The sequence below is a fragment of the Oncorhynchus kisutch genome, linkage group LG4, assembly GCF_002021735.2.
Source record: "Oncorhynchus kisutch isolate 150728-3 linkage group LG4, Okis_V2, whole genome shotgun sequence".
NCBI lineage: Eukaryota > Metazoa > Chordata > Actinopteri > Salmoniformes > Salmonidae > Oncorhynchus > Oncorhynchus kisutch.
In genome coordinates, this window is record NC_034177.2 from 77488254 (window position 1) to 77503277 (window position 15024).

General features: G+C 43.8%; 1 protein-coding gene across 5 annotated transcripts in view; it reads right to left on the minus strand.

The window, feature by feature from the left end:
• Positions 1-15024, minus strand: part of LOC109890025 (echinoderm microtubule-associated protein-like 6) — a 103373-nt gene that overhangs the window by 36037 nt on the left and 52312 nt on the right. For all 5 annotated transcript variants that reach the window (XM_031823688.1, XM_031823692.1, XM_031823691.1 and 2 more), the window contains 4 exons: positions 11719-11975; positions 1276-1488; positions 994-1164; positions 504-610 (listed from right to left, as the gene is read on the minus strand). In XM_031823688.1, the coding sequence (XP_031679548.1) occupies positions 504-610; positions 994-1164; positions 1276-1488; positions 11719-11975 (748 nt within the window). The remainder of the gene's footprint in view (positions 1-503; positions 611-993; positions 1165-1275; positions 1489-11718; positions 11976-15024) is intronic.

Genomic DNA, 15024 nt, shown 5'->3' on the forward strand with positions numbered 1-15024 from the left:
TGTGGTCGTCTCTCTCTCTTTCTGACAGCATTTTATAATGGGGGCATATTCTCCTCTTATTCAACTGTCATTCACAAATAGATATGTATTATCTTAATTTGATCACTCTGTTGTCACATAATTTTCATGCGCTGCAGGAAGTTAAAATGCGCCTTGTGATTTACATTATAAAAAACACTAAAAACCCACAGTTCTCTTTTCCTCACTAGAGCTTACACTTAAACTTGTCTACTGTAGTCTATCAAAACACATTTTCCCATTAGAAAGTATCACTTATTTTTTATAATCAGGATTATTTTGCTATGGTGACCAAACTAGTCAAATTAGGATCTGACACCTGTACTGACACTCATTCTCTCTCTACCTCAAATGCAGCATCAATGTAAGGCATCTGTTATAGAACTTTGTCAGTGTCCCTCACGTGGTGTATCATCTCTAAACCTGATATCACCCACTCTCTGTCTGACCCATATAGCACTCCCTCCAGTGCTCCACACACCCACCTGTCGGTCGTAGTTGATCTGGGTCTCTTGCTCGATATCAGAGTCCAGCTCCGGGACATCAGACACATCAGAGTCAGACTCCTCACTGTTGGAGTCTGCATGGCCATCTAGAGGGAACCGATACCAGGAGACAGCAAGGAAACAGATTTTCACTGGTGCAACAATCACTCATTACATTGGCTTTTGACAAGATCATGAATATTGTGTACAGTAGTCACTCCCCTAACCACTGTTGTGAGGTACATTAAATCATATAGCTCAGACACAAATCTACCCAAGAATACTTCAGCACCAGCTCTACATGACCATATGGGGCCTCTCAATAGAACCATACAGTACATTCATAAACATTTCAAACCCCCAGGTTCCTCTGGGTGTATAAAACAATCCCTGCCCAACGAATTGAGGCTGTTCTGAGGGCAAAAGGGATGGGGTGCAACTCAATATTAGGAAGGCGTTTTTAATGTTTTAGTCTCTCAGTATACTGTACCTTGTGGTATACTGGTCTCCAGTCCTCCATTCATGATGCCCTCAGGCAGGAACTTCCACTGGAACACAGAATGGTCGGACCCGCCAGTGGTCAACACCCACTGCAGGTCGTGAGACCAGTGCACGTTGGTCACGTGGGCCGAGTGGCCAATGTACTTTTTGAATTTTGCCCCTGTGCACAACATCAGGCAAAGAAAAACTAGTCAAAGTGAAATGAGAGAAGGGGAGTGTTCAACATAATTCCTTCTCTCAACATTGTATATTTGCAAAGACATTTACTGACCTTTCTTTAGGCAGGGGAAGCGGAACAGTTTGACCAGGCCAAAGTCATCTCCAGCAACCAGCACAGCGCTGCAGTAGTTGGCGTCCACAGAGTTTACGTCACTGATGTTGGTGTACTTGGGCCAGATCCCACTCACCTCTGGACCAATCACACTCGTCCACGAGCTCCAGTGGATCCCTTTTACCTCCTCCTTAGTGGTCAGGTGCTTCCCAACTTCAAGGGAGAAAAACAGGATGGGAGGACTAAAATGGGCAGAATCTTACAGGTAAAACCAGGTTGTTCTGCATAAATAATCACACTTTAAAATAATGGTGACTATGTTAAAGCTCTACTAACCTCGCTGCTAAGGTTCTTAGTCAGAACTAAAAGACATGAAATAAACAAGTAATGATGACAAACATGAGTGAAGGTGTTAAGACACACAACCTCTGTTCCTGTATTAATGGTAAACATGCACAAAGATGGCAGAATTCAGATATGACGTCATTGTTTTAGCACTATCCATTGACGTTTTAAACACACGGCGTGCGACATGGTTCAATATGCCAATAAATCAGCACAATTTACTTCCTGGTTTTTCAAATTGACAGCATCTTGAAGCTAAAATTGGGATCATGTATACTGTTCTAATATACAGTACCAGACAAAAGTTTGGACACACCCACTCATTCAAGGGTTTTTCTTACTTTTTTAAAACTCTTTTCTACATTGTAGAATAATAGTGAAGACATCAAAACGATGAAATACCACATATGGAATCATCAGACCAAAGGACAGATTTACACCGGTCTAATATCCATTGCTCGTGTTTCTTGGCCCAAGCAAGTCTCTTCTTATTATCGGTGTCTTTTAGTAATGGTTTCTTTGCAGCAATTCAACCATGAAGGCCTGATTCACACAGTCTCCTCTGAACAGTTGATGTTGAGATATATCTGTTACTTGAACTCTGTGAAGAATTGATTTGGTCTGCAATTTCTGAGGCTGGTAACTCTAATGAACTTATCCTCTGCAGCAGTGGTAACTCTGGGTCTTCCTTTCCTGTGCCAGCCCACATGAGGGCCAGTTTCATCATAGTGCTTGATGGTTTCTGCGACTGCACTTGAAGAAACTTCAACGTTTTTGAAATGTTCCACATTGACTGACCTTCATGTGTTAAAGTAATGTTGGACTGTCGTTTCTCTTTTACCAAATAGGGCTATCTTCTGTATACCACCCCTACCTTGTCACAACACAACTGATTGGCTCAAACGCATTAAGAAGGAAATTCCAGTGGCCTCCTGGGTGGCGCAGTGATCTAAGGCACTACATCGCAGTGCTAGCTGTGTCACCAGAGACTCTGGGTTCGAGCCCAGGCTCTGTTGCAGCCGGCCGTCCATGGGCCGATGCACAATTGGCCTAGCATCGTCCGGGTTAGGGAGGATTTGGCCGGTAAGAGTATCCTTGTCTCATCGCGCACTAGTGACTCCTGTGGCGGTCCGGGCACAGTGCACACTGACCAGGTCGCTAGGTGTACAGTGTTTCCACCGACACATTGGTGCGGCTGGCTTCTGGGTTGTATGCGCGCTGTGTTAAGAAGCAGTGCGGCTTGGTTGGGTTGTGTTTCAGAGGACGCATGACTCTCGACCTTTCTCTCCCGAGCCTGTACGGGAGTTGTAGCGATGAGACAAGACAGTAATTACTAACAATTGGATACCACTAAAAAGGAAATTCCACAAATGAACTTTTAACAAGGCACACCTGTTCATTGAAATGCATTCCAGGTGACTACCTCATGAAGCTCGTTGAGGGAATGCCAAGAGTGTGAAGAATCTCAAATATAAAATCTATTTTTTATTTGTTTGACACTTTTTTGGTTACTATATAATTCCATATATGTTATTTCATAGTTTTGATGTCTGAAAATAAAGAAAAACCCTTGAATGAGTAGGTATGTCCAAACTTTCGACTGATACTGTACATCCCAAAAAAGAGTAATGGAGAGTAATGTACAATACAGTGAACTTACTGTAGCAAAACGAGGAATTTGTAGTAAGTACATAACAGCCACCATCTTTATGCATCTCAGCTATTGATGTATAAGTTAAACCAAATAGAAATGTAAACAAAGCCTAGAACTGGAAGCTCTTTTCTGTCCAAAGCTGGGATCACCTGTGGAGTTCCTTTTTTAATTAGGATTCTCAGCATGCCAGAGTGTTCTTGTCGGTGTGCATGCGTGCGTGTGTGTGTGTGTACGTGCGGTTTGTTAGTCTAACCCTCAGGGAAGGAGTAATCTATCATCCCTATAGTACAAGTGAAATGAGAAAATCTACCATGCTTCAAAACTCGATTTATTAATGTAACTAATTGACTTAAGAGAATATTCCCTTGGTTTTTATAATTGCAAAATAATGCATCAGGTGAAGCAACAAACACAAAGGTACGTTGAGGTAACGCTGAGGTAATGTTTGAGGATAATAAATACCCATTGATAGCAAATATTTTCCCTAGTAAATACCAGGAAAATGTACAGTAAAAATGTAAGTGCAACCAAACTCTATTTCTCTCACCCATGTCTGCTCAGCAGTGTCACCTGTTGCACTCCTGATAGTATATGTATACATTTGTGTGAGTTTTTTTTCTCACTTGAGTAGCCTCGTTTCACTGCCAAAAATACAATTAAACCATCGAGTGTTCAGCGAAATAACAACACAATGTCGAATACAGGTAGCCTAGTCAAATAATTAATATCCAAATCACATTAACCGTTCGTCTCTCGCAGGAATTCCACTAACGGTCCGTATGTAGCCAAACGTAGCTGCTCCTCCTTCCGTTTGCTCGAAAATTGATAAATGGTCAAAAAAGTAAGGCCTGTGTCCATAGAGACACATACCAGCTCTACTAATAGTACCACTACTACCAGCAGTACTACAACCGCACCTGTCGACGACACATGGTGTTCTGCTTCCACGAGCACATCCAATGCTAGCATCAGTAATTCTACATTTGTTGTTAGCCCAGCTAGCATGGACACTGACAGCTGTGAATCTGATGCAGCCGAAGAGTTACTGCCCCCTTGCCTGGGAAAGCACCGAACAGGCACAAATATGATGAGAACTACTTTGATTTGGGGTTCACTTATATTGGGAGTAGTGCCTTTCCTCAGACACAGTGTGTTATATGTGCAAAAGTACTATCTCACAACTCTTGCGCAGACATTTAGGAACAAAACATGCCAATGTCAAAAATAAGCCACAGGGGTTTTTTGAGCGAGGATTAAGACAACTTTCGAGTAGTAAGACATGTATAAAAGCAACAGATACCTATAATAAGAAGGGGCTAGAAGCATCTTATATGGTGAGCTACTGAGTGGCTAGGACAGGCAAGCCCCATACTATTGTGGAGGACTTAATTATTCCTGCTGCCGCTGATATGGCTGGGACAATGCTGGGGAAAAAGCCAAATAAACTATACGCCTTCATCAAATAACACTGTTTCACGATGCATCAGTGACATGGTTTTGAAACAATTACTGCTTTGCATACAAGCCAGTGAATTCTATGCGTTACAGCTGGATGAGTCAACAGACATGGCGGGCCTGGCACAGCTCCTGGTATATGTCCGTTACGTTTATGGGGGGTCAATTAAGGAACATATCCTCTTCTGGAAACCAGGACAACAGGCAAGGATATTTTTTAAGTACTGGACAGCTTTGTGACATCAAATTGACTTTAGTGGTCAAGATGTGTTGGTATCTGTACTGATGGTGCAAAAGCCATGACAGGAAGACATAGTGGAGTGGTAATGCGGGTACAAGCAGTTGCTCCAGACGCCACTTGGGTACACTGCAGCTTCTACCGAGAGTCTCTTACTGCCAAAGGAATGCCTGACAGCTTGAAATATGTTTTGGACACTACAGTGAAAATGGTTAACTTTGTTAAAGCAAGGACCCTGAACTCTGGTGTATTTTCTGCAATATGCAATTATTTTTATTTTAGGCAAGTCAGTTAAGAAGAAATTCTTATTTTCAATGACGGCCTAGGAACAGATTTGCAACCTTTCGGTTACTAGTCCAATGCTCTAACCACTAGGCCACCCTGACGCCCCTGATATGGGCAGCGACCATGTAACGCATTTACAACATACAGAAGTGCGCTGGTTATCAAGGGGCAAAGTATTGACATATTTTCGTGAATTGAGAGATGAGCTTAAAGTTTTTTACTGACCATAATTTTCACTTGTCTGACCGCTTGCATGATGACGAGTTTCTCACATGACTGTCCTATCTGGGGGATGTTTTTTCTCACCTGAATAATCTGAATCTAGGATTACAGGGACTCTCCTCAACTATATTCAATGTGCGGGACAAAATTGAGGCTTTGATTAAGAAGTTGGAGCTCTACTCTGTCTGCATTAACGTCTTAATGTCTTTCCATCATTGTATATTATTTTGTGTGTAAATGAACTCAAGCTTACGGACAACGTCAAATGTGATATAGCGAAGCACCTGAGTGAGTTGGGTGCGCAATTACTCAGGTACTTTCATGGATGACACAAACAACTGGATTCATTATCCCTTTCATGCCCTGCCTCCAGTCCACCAATATCTGAACAAGAGAAATTGTTGAAATTGTTGAAATTGCAACAAGCGGTTCTGTGAAAATTTAATTTAATCAGAAGCCACTGCCAGATTTCTGGATTGGGCTGTACTCAGAGTATACTGCTTTGGCAAATCGCGATGTTAAGACACTGATGCCCTTTGCAACCTCGTACCTATGTGAGAGTGGTTTCTCGGCCCTCACTAGCATGAAACTAAATACAGCCACAGACTGTGTGTAGAAAATGATTTAAGACTGAGACTCTCTCCAATACAACCGAACATTGCAGAGTTATGTGCATCCTTTCAAGCACACCCTTCTCATTAACCTGTGGTGAGTTATTCACAATTTTTGATGAAGTTTTATATGTAAGATGGCTAAATAAAGAGTAGAATTATTGATTAGTATTATATTATTATTTGTGACCTGGTCCTATAAGAGCTCTTTGTCACTTCCCACGAGCCAAGTTGTGACAAAAACTCACACTCATTGTTATGATTAATAAATGTATTGTATAGTGTGTGTGTGGCAGGATTATAATGATGGCAAAAAACAACATTTGAGAGTGCTAGAGGTGGTACGAAACTGGAGGTTGAATGCTTGAAAGGGTACGAGACTATACAAAGTTTGGGAACCACTGGTCTAGAGTTTCAGACAGTGGTCATGTCGTGACTAGAAGGCTTGTTCAGCTGTCTGGGAAGGAAATTCATTGAATAAAAAAATATATGTCCAGTACCAGTCAAAAGTTTGGACACACCTATTCATTCCAGGGTTTTTATTTATTTTTACTATGTTCTACATTGTAGAATAATAGTGAAGATATCAACACTATGACATAACACATATGGAATCATGTAGTAACCAAAAAAGTGTTAAACAAATAATTATAATATAATAAAAATAATATTTTAGCTTCTTCAAAGTAGCCACCCTTTGCCTTGATGACAGCTTTGCACACTCTTGGCATTCTCTCAACCAGCTTTATGAGGAATGCTTTTCAATCAGTCTTGAAGGAGTTCCATATACTGAGCACTTGTTGGCTGCTTTTCCTTCACTCTGCAGTCCAACTCATCCCAAACCATCTCAATTGTGTTGAGGTCGAGTGATTGTGGAGGCCAGGTCATCTGATGCAGCACTCCATCACTCTCCTTATTGGTCAAATTGCCCTTACACAGTCTGGAGATATGTTAGGTCATTGTCCTATTGAAAAACAAATGATAGTCCCACAAAGCGCAAACTAGATGGGATGGCGTATCGCTGCAGAATGCTGTGAGAGCCATGCTGGTTAAGTGTGCCATGAACTCAAAATAAATAATTGACAGTGTCACCCCCACACCATCACACCTCTTCCTCCATGCTTCATGGTGGGAACCACACATGTGGAGTTCATCTGTTCACCTATTCTACGTCTCACAAAGACACGGTGGTTGGAAACAAAAATCTAACATTTGGACTCATCAGACCAAAGGACAGATTTCCACTGGTCTAATGTCTATTGCTCGTGTTTCTTGGCCCAAGCAAGTCTCTTCTTATTATTGGTGTCTTTTAGTAATGGTTTCTTTGTAGCAATTCGGCCATGAAGGCCTGATTCACACAGTCTCCTCTGAACAGTTGATGTTGAGATGTATCTGTTACTCTGTGAAGCATTTATTTGGGCTGCAATTTCTGAGGCTGGTAACTCTAATGAACTTATCCTCTGCAGCAGAGGTAACTCTGGGTCTTCCTTTCCAGTGGTGCGTCCTCATGAGAACCAGTTTCATCATAACATTGGTGTTGAACGCTGAGCTGTAGTCAATGAATAGCATTCTCACATTGGTGTTCCTTTTGTCTAGGAGTGAAAGGGCAGTGTGGAGTGCAATAGAAATTGCATCATCTGTGGATCTGTTGGTGCGGTATGCAAATTGGAGTGGGTCTAGGGTTTCTGGGATAATGGTGTTGATGTGAGCCATGACCAGCCTTTCAAAGCATTTCATGGCTACAGACGTGAGTGCTACGGGGCGGTAGTCATTTAGGCAGGTTACCTTAGACTTCTTGGGCACAGGAACTATGGTGGTCTGCTTGAAACATGTTGGTAATACAGACTCAGACAAGGAGAGGTTGATAAATGTCAGTAAAGACACTTGCCTGTTGGTCAGCGCATGCTCGGATTACACGTCCTGGTAATCTGTCTGGCCCTGCGGCCTTGTGAATGTTGACCTGTTTAAAGGTCTTACTCACATCGGCAGCGGAGAGCGTGATCACACAGTCGGCAGTAGGCCCGTGTCACTGGGCAGCTCTCAGCTGTGCTTCCCTTTGTAGTCTGTAATAATTTGCAAGCCCTGCCGCATCCGACAAGCGTCGGAGCCGGTGTAGTACGATTTCATCTTAATCCTGTATTGTCGATTTGCCTGTTTGATGGTTCATCGGAGGGCATAGCAGGATTTCTTATTAGCTTCCGGGTTAGAGTCCCGCTCTTTGAAATTGGCAGCTCTACCCTTTAGCTCAGTACAAATGTTGCCTGTAATCCGTGGCTTCTGGTTGGGGTATGTACGTACAGTCACTGTGGGGATGACGTCCTCGATGCGCTTTTGATAAAGCCAGTGACTGATATGGTGTACTCCTCAATGCTCTAGGAAGAATCCCGGAGCATATTCCAGTCTGTGCTAGCAAAACAGTCCTGTAATTCATCATCTGCTTCATCTGACCACTTTTTTATAGATCGAGTCACTGGTGCTTCCTGCTTTAATTTGAGCTTGTAAGCAGGAATCAGAAGGATAGAATTATGGTCAGATTTGCCAAATGGAGGGCGAGGGAGAGCTTTGTACGCATCTCTGTGTGTGGATTAAAGGTGGTCCAGACTTTTTTCCCCACTGGTTGCACATTTAACATGCTGATAGAAACGAGGTAAAACTGATTTAAGTTTCCCTGCATTAAAGTTCCCGGCCACTAAGAGTGCCGCCTCTGGATGAGCGTTTCCCTGTTTGCTTATGGCGGTATACAGCTCACTGAGTGCGGTTTTAGTGCCAGCATCGGTCTGTTGTGGTATGTGGTACAGCTACGAAACATACAGATGTAAACTCTCTAGGTAGATAGTGTTGTCTACAGCTTATCATGAGATACTCTACTTCAGGCGAGCAAAACCTCAAGACTTCCTTAGATATCATGCACCAGCTGTTGTTTACATATATGCATAAGCCCCCACCCCGTGTCTTACCAGATGTAACATGCCAGCAGTATGTTCTTAATATCGTTGTTCAGCCATGACTCGGGGAGACATAAGATATTACAGTTTTTAATGTCCCATTGGTAGGATATACGTACTTTCAGTTCGTCCCATTTATTTTCCAGCGATTGAACGTTAGCTAGCAGGACGGAAGGCAAAGGCAGATTAGGTGCCCATCGCCTGATCCTCACAAAGCACCCTGATCTTTTTTCGCAAAATCTCAATTTTCTTCTCCAGCGAATGACGGGGATCTGGGCCTGGTCGGGTGTATGTAGTATCTCCCTCCTTTCTGACTCATTGAAGAAAAACTCTTTGTCTAATCTGAGGTCAGTAATCGCAGTCTTTTTGGTCATAAGAGACGGTAGCAGCAACATTATGATGAAAACAAGTTACGAACAACGCAAAAAAATAAACAATATAGCATGGTTGGTTAAGAGCCGGTAAGACGGCAGCCATCCCCTCCGACGCCATCACACATCACACTATAGTGCCCTCAAAGCTCATCACTAAGATTAGGACCCTGGGACTAAACACCTCTCTCTGCAACTGGATCCGGGACTTCCTGATGGGCCGCCCCCAGGTCGTAAGGGTAGGTAAAAACACATCCGCCACGCTGATCCTCAACACGGGGGCCCCTTAGGGGTGCGTGCTCAGTTCCCTCCTGTACTCCCCATTCACTCATGACTGCATGGCCAGGCACGACTCCAACACCATCATTAAGTTTACTGATGACACAACAGTAGTAGGCCTGATCACCGACAACGAAGAGACAGCCTATATGGAGGAGGTCAGAGACCTGACCGTGTGGTGCAAGGACAACAACCTCTCCCCCAACGTATTCAAGACAAAAAAGATGATTGTGGACTACAGGAAAAGGAGGACCGAGCACGCCCCCCTTCTTATCGACAGGGCTGTAGTGGAGCAGATTGAGAGCTTCAAGTTCCTTGGTGTCCACATCACCAACAAACTAACATGGTCCAAGCACACCAAGACAGTCGTGAAGAAGGCACCACAAATCTATTCCAGGAGACTGAAAAGATTTGGCATGGGTCCTCAGATCCTCAAAAGATTTTACAGCTACACCATGGAGAGCATCCTGATGGGTTGCATCACTACCTGGTATGGCAACTGCTCGGCCTCTGACCGCAAGGAACTAAAGAGGGTAATACATATGGCCCAGTACATCACTGGGGTCAAGCTTCCTGCCATCCAGGACCTCTATACCAGGCGGTGTCAGAGGAAGGCCCTAAAAATTGTCAAAGACTCCAGCCACCCTAGTCATAGACTGTTCTCTCTGCTATCGCACGGAAAGCGGTACTGGAGCGCAAAGTCTAGGTCCAAGAGGCTTTTAAACAGCTTCTACCCCCAAGCCATAAGACTCCTGAACAGCTAATCAAATGGCTACCCAGACTATTTGTACCCCCCCTTCTACGCTGCTGCTACTCGCTGTTATTATCTATGCATAGTCACTTTAATAACACTACCTACATGTACATTTTACCTCAATTACCTCGACACCGGTGCCCCACACATTGACTCTGTACCGGTACCCTCTGTATGTAGCCCCACTATTGTTATTTACTGCTGCTCTTTAATTATTTGACATTCTTATCTCTTACTTTTTTTAGGTATTTTCTCCAAACTGCATTGTTGGTTAACGGTTTGTAAGTAAGCATTTCACTGTAAGGTCTGACATGATGGCGACTGCACTTGAAGAAACTTTCAAAGTTCTTGAAATTTTCCACATTGACCGACCTTCATATGTTAAAGTCATGATGGACTGTTGTTTCTCTTTGCTTATTTGAGCTATTTTACCAAATAGGGCTATCTTCTGTATACCACACCTACCTTGTCACAACACAACTGATTGGCTCAAACGCATTAAGGAAATTCCACAAATGAACTTTTAACAAAGCACACCTGTTAATTGAAATGCATTCCAGGTGACTACCTCATGAAGCTGGTTGAGAGAATGTGTGGGCAAAGCTGTAATCAAGGCAAAGGGTGGCTACTTTGAAGAATCTCAAATATAAAATATATTTTGATTTGTTTAACACTTTTTTGGTTCCTATTTCATAGTTTTGATGTCTTCACTATTATTCTACAATGTAGAAAATAGTCAAAAAATACAAAACAATTCTTGAATGAGTAGGTGTGTCCAAACTTTGACTGGTACTGTAGGTGCAGTGGAATGTGTTGTTTTACAGGGTCAGCCATAGTAGCACAGCGCCCCTGGAGCCAATTTGGGTTGTCGTCTCAGGTATTCGAAACCAGCGACCTTTCAGTTCCTGGCCCACCGCTCTATGCATCTGCCACTCTGAATCAGAAGAAACTATTGCATAATCACGTCGATGGATGTTTAAGCCAGACGTGATGTGAAGATTGCTGGTGTGTGTGTAACAGGGATTGCTTGGCATGGCGATAAGCTAGCTGTGAACCACCTTCATGGGCCTAATTGCTGTTTACTGTCAAGCTGATTGCTGTGTGATCTGTTTATGTAACTTATCCCGATAAGGAAACAAGAAACATCAGATTTAATCACTGATTGTGTTCACAGCAAGTCGAGGTAATAGGAGTTATATCATGGTTATCATAGCCTGGTTCAGAGGAAAGACACAGGGTCATTATGAAGCTTTGCTTTTTCACCGGTGGCGTTGATTTACTCACTTGGCATCCTGTAGAAGAGGCGTTCTCCCGCCCCGTCGTTGCTCTGGAGGAACTTGCTGTCGATGGACCAGTCCAGGTGGGTGATGAAGCTGGAGGACTTGTTGCACTCACCCACCTTCTTGTAGCGCTGCGCGACGGCGTACACATCCACCAGGCCGTCATTAGAGCCCACGGCAAGGTAGCTGCCATCCGGAGAGAACTTCATCTCATGAATCACTTCCTTCCTGTCTTTAATGTGCACCACCTCCGTCATGTCCCTGGGAAAGAGAGGAGTGGGAGGGTTGATGAGAGGGAGGGAAGAGAGAGAGAGAAAAAGAGAGCAAATCAGCAAAAGAGAAAGAGTGAGGAGAGGGGGAGACAGAGAAAGAGAAAGGGAGAGAGACAGAGAGAAAGAAAAGAGTGAATCCCTCGGCTCTGTACAGGAGGCCGGCTGGCTAGTTCATCCGTCTACCGAGTGGCTTTGTTTAGACAGGCAGTCCAATTCTGGTCTTCTGGTCTTTTGATCAATCACATCAGATATTTTGACATCAGACCTTTTTCAAAGCTGAACTGAGTGGTCAAATTAGTGAAAAATATATCACAATTGGGCTACCTGTGTAAACTCAGCCAGGGAGCAGTAGCAGATGGACTGGGTCCGTTCATTGTCATTATTGACCAATTGCAACCATCAATGGCCACCAGATGATCATCAGCCGATCTCTCGCTAAACCATCAATACGCACTAAATTCCTCGCGGGGGCGTATGCCTTATGGCTAACGAGACATGGTGTGATGAAAGAAACATACAGGAACTCAAATCCTTCTGTTCACCTGATTTAGAATTCCTCACAATCAAATGTAGACCGCATTATCTACCAAGAGAATTCTCTTCGATTATAATCACAGCCGTATATATCCCCCCCCAAGCAGACACATCGATGGCTCTGAACGAACTTTATTTAACTCTTTGCAAACTGGAAACCATTTATCCGGAGGCTGCATTCATTGTAGCTGGGGATTTTAACAAGGCTAATCTGAAAACAAGACTCCCTAAATTTTATCAGCATATCGATTGCGCAACCAGGGGTGGAAAGACCTTGGACCATTGTTACTCTAACTTCCGCGACGCATATAAGGCCCTGCCCCGCCCCCCTTTCGGAAAAGCTGACCACGACTCCATTTTGTTGATCCCTGCCTACAGACAGAAACTAAAACAAGAGGCTCCCACGCCGAGGTCTGTCCAACGCTGGTCCGACCAAGCTGACTCCACACTCCAAGACTGCTTCCATCACGTGGACTGGGATATGTTTCGTATTGCGTCAGATAACAATATTGACGAATACGCTGATTCGGTGTGCGAGTTCATTAGAACGTGCGTTGAAGATGTCGTTCCCATAGCAACGATTAAAACATTCCCTAACCAGAAACCGTGGATTGATGGCAGCATTCGCGTGAAACTGAAAGCGCGAACCACTGCTTTTAATCAGGGCAAGGTGTCTGGTAACATGACCGAATACAAACAGTGCAGCTATTCCCTCCGCAAGGCTATCAAACAAGCTAAGCGTCAGTACAGAGACAAAGTAGAATCTCAATTCAACGGCTCAGACACAAGAGGCATGTGGCAGGGTCTACAGTCAATCACGGACTACAGGAAGAAATCCAGCCCAGTCACGGACCAGGATGTCTTGCTCCAAGGCAGACTAAATAACTTTTTTGCCCGCTTTGAGGACAATACAGTGCCACTGACACGGCCTGCAATGAAAACATGCGGTCTCTCCTTCACTGCAGCCGAGGTGAGTAAGACATTTAAACGTGTTAACCCTCGCAAGGCTGCAGGCCCAGACGGCATCCCCAGCCGCGCCCTCAGAGCATGCGCAGACCAGCTGGCCGGTGTGTTTACGGACATATTCAATCAAATCCCTATACCAGTCTGCTGTTCCCACATGCTTCAAGAGGGCCACCATTGTTCCTGTTCCCAAGAAAGCTAAGGTAACTGAGCTAAACGACTACCGCCCCGTAGCACTCACTTCCGTCATCATGAAGTGCTTTGAGAGACTAGTCAAGGACCATATCACCTCCACCCTACCTGACACATCGTCCACAGACGATGCAATCTCAACCACACTGCCCTAACCCATCTGGACAAGAGGAATACCTACAGTGCCTTGCGAAAGTATTCGGCCCCCTTGAACTTTGCGACCTTTTGCCACATTTCAGGCTTCAAACATAAAGATATAAAACTGTATTTTTTTGTGAAGAGTCAACAACAAGTGGGACACAATCATGAAGTGGAACGACATTTATTGGATATTTCAAACTTTTTTAACAAATCAAAAACTGAAAAATTGGGCGTGCAAAATTATTCAGCCCCTTTACTTTCAGTGCAGCAAACTCTCTCCAGAAGTTCAGTGAGGATCTCTGAATGATCCAATGTTGACCTAAATGACTAATGATGATAAATACAATCCACCTGTGTGTAATCAAGTCTCCGTATAAATGCACCTGCACTGTGATAGTCTCAGAGGTCCGTTAAAAGCGCAGAGAGCATCATGAAGAACAAGGAACACACCAGGCAGGTCCGAGATACTGTTGTGAAGAAGTTTAAAGCCGGATTTGGATACAAAAAGATTTCCCAAGCTTTAAACATCCGAAGGAGCACTCTGCAAGCGATAATATTGAAAAGGAAGGAGTATCAGACCACTGCAAATCTACCAAGACCTGGCCGTCCCTCTAAACTTTCAGCTCATACAAGGAGAAGACTTATCAGAGATGCAGCCAAGAGGCCCATGATCACTCTGGATGAACTGCAGAGATCTACAGCTGAGGTGGGAGACTCTGTCCATAGGACAACAATCAGTCGTATATTGCACAAATCTGGCCTTTATGGAAGAGTGGCAAGAAGAAAGCCATTTCTTAAAGATATCCATAAAAAGTGTTGTTTAAAGTTTGCCACAAGCCACCTGGGAGACACACCAAACATGTGGAAGAAGGTGCTCTGGTCAGATGAAACCAAAATTGAACTTTTTGGCAACAATGCAAAACGTTATGTTTGGCGTAAAAGCAACACAGCTCATCACCCTGAACACACCATCCCCACTGTCAAACATGGTGGTGGCAGCATCATGGTTTGGGCCTGCTTTTCTTCAGCAGGGACAGGGAAGATGGTTAAAATTGATGGGAAGATGGATGGAGCCAAATACAGGACCATTCTGGAAGAAAACCTGATGGAGTCTGCAAAAGACCTGAGACTGGGACGGAGATTTGTCTTCCAACAAGACAATGATCCAAAACATAAAGCAAAATCTACAATGGAATGGTTCAAAAATA